The 10,680-nt window shown below is 41.2% G+C and overlaps 1 protein-coding gene across 1 annotated transcript; it reads left to right on the top strand.

The window, feature by feature from the left end:
* Window positions 1-5,807: 5,807 nt before the first annotated feature.
* Window positions 5,808-9,817, top strand: LOC106566765 (B-cell receptor CD22-like). The gene has a single exon (XM_014135135.3). It carries the CDS (start codon window positions 6,095-6,097, stop codon window positions 7,340-7,342), a length of 1,248 nt encoding a protein of 415 aa, XP_013990610.3. The 5' UTR covers window positions 5,808-6,094; the 3' UTR covers window positions 7,343-9,817.
* The last annotated feature ends 863 nt before the right edge of the window (window positions 9,818-10,680 follow it).

Raw genomic sequence — 10,680 nt, 5'->3', positions numbered from 1 at the left:
GTATCTAAATCCTGTGTAACACCTAGTGATTAAATTATACTTATGCAGATATTACATGTACTTTGGTGTACTTGTGTGTGTGTCCTCTCACTTGGATGGCAGGGCGGTTCAGGTTGTCATAATGAGTAACGTTACACAATATTTTTTTATTATAATCTGGGATGACAGCCATATAGTAGACCCCAGTCAGTGAGGTTGACCTACAGTATATCTGATCTGTTTTTGTAAACTCAACCAAGTTAACCCAGATAGTATACTTTTGGGAGGCAAGTGCTCGCAACAACATTGAGTGAAGATTTGGAAGTGCGCATTCACGGGTAGGTAATTAAAGCCTATTGAGCCTACATCCTTTGTAATCTCTGACACCCAGCGCATCTGTCCACAAGAGATTACAACCTTGCGACAGTTATTACTGAATTGGATGCAGCTGAGAAAAAACTAAACCCTAAATTTGTGAATTTAGTGAAAACTTGGCCATTTGTAACAAGCATGGTAAACAAGCATTTGTTGTTACACTTTTGTAAATACAGACTGTAATTACCACCAAGTTACGTGTTATTAGCATAACACTGAGTTATTACAATTAACTACAATACCTGTTAGTGTAATTACATGTAAGATGGACCACTTAAAATTAAGTGTTACCAGAAATCAACACAAAAAAAAACAAAAAAACAAAAACATTTGTGGGTAGTATTATTAGTATTGTAGCAACTGAGAAGGGACAACTGAAATGGCAACTCTGCAGGGCAAGGGCACTACTTTCTGTGCCATTAGGTTCAGACTGCTTGGCAGGTGCTGTAGTATTCTTACATACAAGGAGGCTCCATCTCTGTTAGTACTACAGATAGTAGATGTTTTAGTAGCTGTAGTAGTCATAGTATTAGTAGCGGAGATGTAACCTACAGTGGTAATAGTACTGCTATCAATGTCCTCACCAGATAGAGCTGAGACAGCAGCAATAAGGGGGCTACAACAATGAAGAAAGTCATGAGCATGATGATTTTGAGGCAGTCTGTCCATACCCTGGGGTCAAAGGTCAACTAGGACAAGGTGGTTGTCTGTAATCCCTGGGAGGAGCATGGTAGATATACATAACAAGACCATTGGGATCTCTTACTATCATCTTATACATTATTGTAGCAGTATATTTTATTATATTTATTTATTTAACCTTTCTTTAACTAGGTTTAACTAGTTTATCTATTTAACTAGTCAGTTAAGAACAAATTATTATTTACAATGATGGCCTATTTGTAAAGTATAAACTGACATTCATGAACAAATGGCTTTTGAAAGGAGAGGTAGGGAATTTAGAATGGTATTTTCAAGAAAATGCTAAATTATGAAAATGTGTAGATTATAAATATTGATGCATGCTACTATACATGAAAATAAATCTTTAAATAAAGTTGTCATCCAGTGAGAGTTGTTGGTGGGTAAAGTGCTTCTACACCTGCATTGCTTGCTGTTTGGGGTATTAGGCTGGGTTTCTGTACAGCACTTTGAAATATCAGCTGATGTAAGAAGGGCTATATAAATACATTTGATTTAAAGTAAGTCAGTTCTGCACCTTCATTTTGTCTACATCTAATTGGTGTTAACCACAGACCACACGCCTACTGTTTCCTCTACTGTTTCATTCCATGCACTACCAGCAAGAGCTCTACATTGCCAAACTTCTCCACCTCTGTAAGTATGCTTGATTATATCTTGAACATTGTTGCACCCCTAATGATCACATTTCATATGTTTTTGGTATATTCTTCAGGACACAGTAACACTATTTGATGTGATGTATTCTTTTCAATTGATGTTTTCTCAGTATGTTTAGGTATCTGATTGTAAGACAAACAGTACCAGTCAAAAGTTTGGACACGCCTACTCATTCCAGGGCTTTTCTTTATTTTTACTATTTTCTACATTGTAGAATAATAGTGAAGACATCAGAACTATGAAATAACACATATGAAATCATGTAGTAACCAGAAAAGTGTTAAACAAAATATATTTCGGATTTGAGATTCCTGAAAGTAGCCACCCTTTGCCTTGATGACAGCTTTGCACACTCTTGGCATTCTCTCAACCAGCTTCATGAGGTAGTCAATTGGAATACATTTCAATTAACTGGTGTGCCTTGTTGAAAGTTCATTTGTGGAATTTCTTTCCTTCTTAATGTTTTTGAGCCAATCAGCTGTATTGTGACAATGTGTCCAAACTCTTGACTGGTACTGTACCTCTGGTTGACTAGGCCTCCTACTGGGTCACTAATCATACTGCACTGAATTTCAGAACTTTGCCTTGTTAATTTGATCTTAAATGATTTTGATATAAAAAGTATACTGTAGATTTGAACAAGACTTCTGTGACCCTATTACTGTACAAGACAATACAGCATATTTTGTTGCCCAAGGCCTAATTGCAATTGTTTAGGTTCTGAGAAAAAAAAAGTAAAAATTAAAACAATACATTTTTTGTTTAGTTATACGCCAGCTATAAAGTCTGTTTTGTTGACAATCTTTGTTTCTTGGCGATAGACTGCATGGTGGGAAATGCAAAGATGGCCTTGAGAACAGCAGGAAGTGTGATTGTGGTTTTCATCTTGTCAGTGTCAGGTATGACCACAGTCAAAGTATTATAATCTTTCTTATGGTTATTCACTCTTGTGAAATATCTAAAATGCTATAAATCAATTCAGAATAATGTCTCTGAATGTTGTCATGTCTATAGTAGGGCTGTGGTGGTCATGAAATGTCAGCAAGTAATTGTCATGCAAATGACTGCCGGTCTCATGCCAATTGACCGTTAACTAACATAAACATTTTTAGAATCTCTGGACTTCCACGCATACAAGCTGCTGATGCATGCCTTTGGAACATCTACATTTTAAAAAGTTGAATAAATCCATTTAATATAGCCTACCTACAGGTGTCAAACTCATTTCATGGACGGCCGAGTGTCTGTCATTTGCTCTGCTTGTGTGGCAAACCATTTAGGGGATATGTAATCAATGGATGATGGAATTAAAAGGACAGAATTAAAAGTTTAATGAGAAAGAAAGGCTGCAACGACCAAAAGCCAACAGGTAGGCTGTTATTTTGGGTATAATCTGAATGGAGATGATATGCGTAGCTAGCTAACTGCAGGACTGTGAGAAGCTCAGTAACATTATGGCAATCCTCAATTAGCCTAGTTTCTCTGGTGTTGATGCAGTCAAGATGGGTACTATGTAATCGAATGGGATGATAAATAACTAGCAAGAAGTTAATCTAGCGCGACATAACAGTGGATGTGGTCTCTCCCTCTGTGCCTGCTCCAAGCCTCCCTTGCAGACATTTTAGCAGACTCCTATCCAGAGTGACTTACAGGTGGGAATTAGGGTTAAGTGTCGTGGTCAAGGGGATATCAACAGATTTTTCACCTAGTCTGCTCTGGGATTTGAACCAGCAACCTTTCAGTTAATGGCCCAACATCTTAACCGCTAGGCTACCTGCTGCATAGGCTACCTGCTGCATAGGCTACCTGCTGCATAGGCTACCTGCTGCATAGGCTACCTGCTGCATAGGCTACCTGCTGCATAGGCTACCTGCTGCATAGGCTACCTGCTGAATAGGCTACCTGCTGCATAATCTACCTGCTGCATAGGCTACCTGCTGCATAGGCTACCTGCTGCATAATCTACCTGCTGCATAGGCTACCTGCTGCATTATCTACCTGCTGCATAGGCTACCTGCTGCATAGGCTACCTGCTGATTAGGCTACCTGCTGATTAGGCTATCTACTGCATAGGCAGTGAGTGCGGTTTGAGTTTGATGAAGCAAATTTTCACCATAAAAATGCTATTTTATAGTCAAGCATTCCATGCATCCTCGCATTTGCAGACTTATGTAAGATAGCCTACTATTCCTAATGTGATGATTAAATTGCATAGTCATAATTTAGACTGATAATATAACTCAATCACTGTTCGCAAAAAATACTTCAATGCAGCACGTAGTGGCGTAGGTCTAAAGTAGCCCTAGGCTATAGTATAGGTTATATCAGATACATTTCTTCTCCTTTCTTTGCACAGGAAAATGTTGGCCTTTTAGAAACACATTTCATACAATTAACTCTACTACACTTTATATGACGGGAGACATTAGCTGAATCTTTTTTATTACGACAAAAATTACAGGGTAGACTACTCTCCTGACACTGTCAAACATATCAATAAAAAACAACGTTATCTGATCCATATAATAGGCCAATGAAAAGGGGAGATGAAAACAATATGACATCCATCTAACCTGGAAGAAGAAACTATTGTCCGAAAACAAACAAAAGTGGCACTGACCCAATGATAAAGACAGTGAATATGCACATACACCGGGCATATGGCCGATGTTCTCCGCTGGTGCCTATAAAATAGGCTGCATTCGCTAAATGAAGTTGAGAATTTTGATAACTAAAAGACAGATTGTAGTCTTTTCATTGTCTTCTCTATACAACAATAGCTATTTGCTTTCCAAACAATTTTTCCACACGTTGTATTTAAAAATATATATATATTGCGATATGCCAGGCTGGGTCTCTCTGCTTTCCACTGACAGTTGCAACTCAACAATCATCTATTTGTTATTTGCAGCTCATGCTGCCCAAATCGTGGGCCCTTCTGACTGTAACCTGTGTGATTTAAAACAATCCACAGTTTTTTATATTTAAGAAGCCTATGATCCTCTGTGGCCAAATTATGCTTTCTGTTGTTGTTCATTTTGAATGATTTTATTTATGTCTGTATTCAGAAGTAAGCTAATAGGCTATATAATGTTGGCAATTAAATGATTTGCTTCCTCTAGCCTTTTGGACACACCGCCTATGCTCCAGTGTCTTACTCACACAATCACACCATATGGCCTCTACTCACTATTAGGGAAAGGGGGACACCTAGTTAGTTGTACAACTTGAATGCGTCTACCACATTTAATCAGACAGTATACCACGGGTATAACAAAACATTTACTTTTACTGCTCTAATTAATTGGTAACCAGCTTATAATAGCAATAAGGCACCTCAGAGTTTGTGGTATATTGCCAATATACCACGGCTAAGGGCTGTATCCAGGTACTCCGTGTTGTTGTGCTTAAGAACAGCCTTTAGCCGTGGTATATTGGCCATATACGACACCCTCTCAGGCGTTATTGCTTAACTAGAGCACTGAGTACCAGTCCATTAGCGAGGGCCGTTAGCAAGTTGGTAGGCATCAGCAGCATTCATTTGCGCAGTTTTGGATGGGATTACCGTGACCAACGGTCACAGGGAATTTGACTGACTTGTGACTGCCGGTGTGGTAGTAATACAGTCACCTCAACAGCCCTGGTCTATAGTACATTTTCATGTTCATTTTGATAGCTGTCCTTTACACCTCACACAGATGATGATCTGTGGTTTGGTTTATGTTCACACTTATCTCAGCAGCAGTGGAACAAAGAGTACTTCATAGGCAAAGTGAGCAAGTAGTTCAGGTTAACTTTTGTGCAAAATTATGCCCCATTTTTAAAATTGTGTTTGTGCGTGTGTGTGCACGCGCGCGTGTGTGTGTGTGTGCGTGTGTGCGTGTGTGTGTGTGTGTGTGTGTGTGTGTGTGTGTGTGTGTGTGTGTGTGTGTGTGTGTGTGTGTGTGTGTGTGTGTGTGTGTGTGTGTGTGTGTGTGCGCGTGCATGTGCGTGTGTTTCAGGAGGACTGGGTCAGTTCAATGTGACTTACACCAAAACCAGTATCTTTGCCTTGAAGGGGTCATCAGTGGACCTCCCCTGCTCTTACACATATCCCAGTGGGTATACAGTCGGAACAACACAATGGCATTATTGGAAGTACAGGCAGTATAATAATGAAATAAAGCACCGATCGGAGTATTCAGGTCGTGTTGAGTACCGTGGGAATAAGATCAATGACTGCACCCTGAGAATCAGAAACCTGAGAGAGTGTGACTCAGGAGAGTATCGCTTCAGATATGAAACCATCGCCCATGACACATGGAGCTACATTTGGAGACCTGCCTCAGGTGGAGTCACTCTGTCTGTGACAGACCTGAAGGTGTGGTTGACATCTACCATGGTGACAGAGGGATCACCTGTGACACTGACCTGCAGAACCATCTCCCCTCTGAGTGACAACACCAACCCCACCTACATCTGGTACAAGAACAGACAATATCTACAATACAACTCTTCCCCTTGGTACATATATTCAGTCAGCAGTGATGATGCAGGCAGCTACTCCTGTGCTGTTAAAGGTCATGAGGATCTCCACTCTCCTGAGGTGACTCTAACTGTCAGATACAAACCAAAGAACATCTTAGTGTCAATCAGTCCTTCTGGTGAAATAGTGGAGGGCAGTTCAGTGACTTTGACCTGCAGCAGTGATGCCAACCCACCAGTGCAGACATACACCTGGTACAAGAGGAACGTTACAACACCAAAAGCACCAGGACAGATATATAACATCTCCTACATCAGGTTGGAGGACAGTGGAGAGTACTACTGTGAGGCAGGCAACAAGTATGAACTTATCAACTCTTCCTCCGTGTTTGTAAATGTTCAGTATAGACCAAAGAACACCTCAGTGTCAGTCAATCCCTCTGGTGAAATAGTGGAGCACAGTTCAGTGAATTTGACCTGCAACAGTGATGCCAACCCACCAGTACAGAAATACACCTGGTTTAAAAAGACTGTCATCTCACCAAAAGCATTCGGTCAGATCTATAGCATCACCAACATCAGATCTGAGGACAGTGGAGAATATTACTGTGAGGCACAGAATGAGAAAGGAGCTAGTAACTCCACAGTTAGATTGATCATTGTATCAGGAAAACAAACATCTAGTATTAAAATAGCTGTAGGAATCACAGTTGTTGCTCTGGTTCTCATTCTCCTATTTACCTTTCTGTGGTTCAGAAAGAGGGCTCCCAAATCAACTGACACAAGGGACACAGCAGAGGATGGACAGGGAGGCTCTAGTCACCTGTATGACACCATCTCAGGCATGGCCATGACCCCTAATGCAGTACAGACAGTGGACACAGACGAGGAGGAAAACATCCACTATGACAGTGTCCACTTCTCTCCCTTCAGAAACCAGGAAGTGTCTATGTACTCCACTGTCCAGCTGCCTAACAAGGAAATACAATACACTGTGGTGAAATTCAAGCACCTAGGTGTTGCCCCCCAACCTGCAGCACATGGAGCTGAGGATCCATCTGCAATCTACAGCACAATCAACAAACCCAGAACCTGGGCACACGAAGGTAAATTCTTATGCTCTCATACAGTGTTTCCCAGGCCTCTTACTGGGTCGCTATAATCCTACTGAGCTGAATTTAAAAACGTTGCCTTGTTGATTTGTTGATTCACACAATATTTTGATGTGTAAAGTATAGATTTTAAGGAACCTGCAGTAACCCTATTACTGTACAAGACAATACAGCAACAATTTATAGTATTGTGAAGTGTAAGATGTGGCATAATAGTTTTGTTTATGAACATTGTTAAAGCTGCAATATGTAACTTTTTGGGAAACTTGACCAAATTCACAAAGAAATGTGAGTTATAGATTTGTCATTCTCAGTGAAAGCAAGTCTAAGAAGCGATAGATATGTTCTATGTGCACCATTTTTATGCTTCCTGCTCTTAAAGGGATTCTTTTATTAAACTACAAAACAGAAATGCACCATTTTCACATATGTTGATTTTGGGGTGGTGCTGGAGATGTTGAAAATGGAATATAAATTTCCCTTTAAGTTGAGCTTTTGCATCTAATTTTACTTTCAGTTTTGTACACCAGCTTCAAACAGCTGAAAATACAATATTTTTTTATTGAAAATACACTGCTCAAAAAAATAAAGGGAACACTAAAATAACACATCCTAGATCTGAACGAATGAAATAATCTTATTAAATACTTTTATCTTTACATAGTTGAATGTGCTGACAACAAAATCACACAAAAATAATCAATGGAAATCCAATTTATCAACCCATGGAGGTCTGGATTTGGAGTCACACTCAAAATTAAAGTGGAAAACCACACTACAGGCTGATCCAACTTTGATGTAATGTCCTTAAAGCAAGTCAAAATGAGGCTCAGTAGTGTGTGTGGCCTCCACGTGCCTGTATGACCTCCCTACAACGCCTGGGCATGCTCCTGATGAGGTGGCGGATAGTCTCCTGAGGGATCTCCTCCCAGACCTGGACTAAAGCATCCGCCAACTCCTGGACAGTCTGTGGTGCAACGTGGCGTTGGTGGATGGAGCGAGACATGATGTCCCAGATGTGCTCAATTGGATTCAGGTCTGGGGAACGGGCGGGCCAGTCCATAGCATCAATGCCTTCCTCTTGCAGGAACTGCTGACACACTCCAGCCACATGAGGTCTAGCATTGTCTTGCATTAGGAGGAACCCAGGGCCAACCGCACCAGCATATGGTCTCACAAGGGGTCTGAGGATCTCATCTCGGTACCTAATGGCAGTCAGGCTACCTCTGGCGAGCACATGGAGGGCTGTGCGACCCCGCAAAGAAATTCCACCCCACACCATGACTGACCCACCGCCAAACCGGTCATGCTGGAGGATGTTGCAGGCAGCAGAATGTTCTCCACGGCGTCTCCAGACTCTGTCACGTCTGTCACGTGCTCAGTGTGAACCTGCTTTCATCTGTGAAGAGCACAGGGCGCCAGTGGCGAATTTGCCAATCTTGGTGTTCTCTGGCAAATGCCAAACGTCCTGCATGGTGTTGGGCTGTAAGCACAACCCCCACCTGTGGACGTCGGGCCCTCATACCACCCTCATGGAGTCTGTTTCTGACCGTTTGAGCAGACACATGCACATTTGTGGCCTGCTGGAGGTCATTTTGCAGGGCTCTGGCAGTGCTCCTCCTGCTCCTCCTTGCACAAAGGCAAAGGTAGCGGTCCTGCTGCTGGGTTGTTGCCCTCCTACGGCCTCCTCCACGTCTCCTGATGTACTGGCCTGTCTCCTGGTAGCGCCTTCATGCTCTGGACACTACGCTGACAGACACAGCAAACCTTCTTGCCACAGCTCACATTGATGTGCCATCCTGGATGAGCTGCACTACCTGAGCCACTTGTGTGGGTTGTAGACTCCGTCTCATGCTACCACTAGAGTGAAAGCACCGCCAGCATTCAAAAGTGACCAAAACATCAGCCAGGAAGCATAGAAACTGAGAAGTGGTCTGTGGTCACCACCTGCAGAACCTCTCCTTTGTTGGGGGTGTCTTGCTAATTGCCTATAATTTCCACTTGTTGTCTATTCCATTTGCACAACAGCATGTGAAATTTATTGTCAATCAGTGTTGCTTCCTAAGTGGACAGTTTGATTTCACAGAAGTGTGATTGACTTGAAGTTACATTGTGTTGTTTAAGTGTTCCCTTTATTTTTTTGAGCAGTGTATATCCCAGCAGTTTAGATGGTGCAATGATTCTCTGCTTGTTTTGTCACATGTACAGAAATTAGGCAAACTATTCTAATTTTTGCAACCAGGAAATGGTGGAGCGATTTATGCTTATTGCACCTTTAAGCTTTATAGGTCAAATGATTTGTAAAAGCTTTTGTGAAATGCATCTCAGTGAGAGACTGTGTAATAGACTTGTAACCTCAAACGATGTGTCATTTTATTGTAATCTGTTGAACAATGTTGGACATTTTGCTGATTTGAACTAAATTGAGTTCCTCCAAGGACTCTCTCTCTCTCTCTAAGACAATGGGTAATATTTGTGGCTCTTCATATCCTATCTATGATACCATTTGACCTCACAGAACTAGAGAACCCCTAGGGATTTATTTATTTGCACTTTTCGCACCAAAGTAGGTTCATCTCTAAGAGACAGAAGGCGTCTCTTTCCTGAGCGGTATGACAGCTGCATGGTCCCATGGTGTTTATACTTGCGTACTATTGTTTGTACAGATGAACGTGGTACCTTCAGGCATTTGGAAATTGCTCCCAAGAATGAACCTGACTTGTGGAGGTCTACAATTTTTTTCTGAGGTCTAGTGTGATTTCATTTTGATTTTCCCATGATGTCAAGCAAAGAGGCACTGAGTTTGAAGGTAGGCCTTGAAATACATCCACAGGTACACCTCCAATTGACTCAAATGATGTCAATTGGCCTATCAGAAGCTTCTAAAGCCACAACATAATTTTCTGGAATTTTCCAAGCTGTTTAAAGGCACAGTCAACTTAGTGTATGTAAACTTCTGACCAACTGGAATTGTGATACAGTGAATTTTAAGTGAAATTATGTCTGTAAAAAAATTACGTGTCATGCACAAAGTTGATGTCCTAACCAACTTGTCAAAACTACAGTTTAACAAGAAGTTTGTGGAGTGTTGAAAAACGAGTTTTAATGACTCCAACCTAAGTGTGTGTAAACTTCCGACTTAAACAGTACCTATTCAGATATCTTTCTGTCTGTGTGCATAGGTGTGAGAGGACCAGTGGCGATTTTAACATGTAAATCTTGGTGGGGCAAACTCAACCAATTTGTTTTTTGATGCATGCCAGCAAAAGCCACTACACAACAATGTATTTTATTGGGCCTATGTGGTCTAAAAAGGAAGGATATTACAATCATGAGGATCCACTTTTATAGACAATATACAGACAGTGCATTGCGCAAACAAAACAAC

This window comes from Salmo salar, chromosome 13, assembly GCF_965601325.2.
Source record: "Salmo salar chromosome 13, fSalSal1, whole genome shotgun sequence".
Classification (NCBI taxonomy): Eukaryota; Metazoa; Chordata; class Actinopteri; order Salmoniformes; family Salmonidae; genus Salmo; species Salmo salar.
This window is presented reverse-complemented; position numbering and strand designations above follow the sequence as displayed.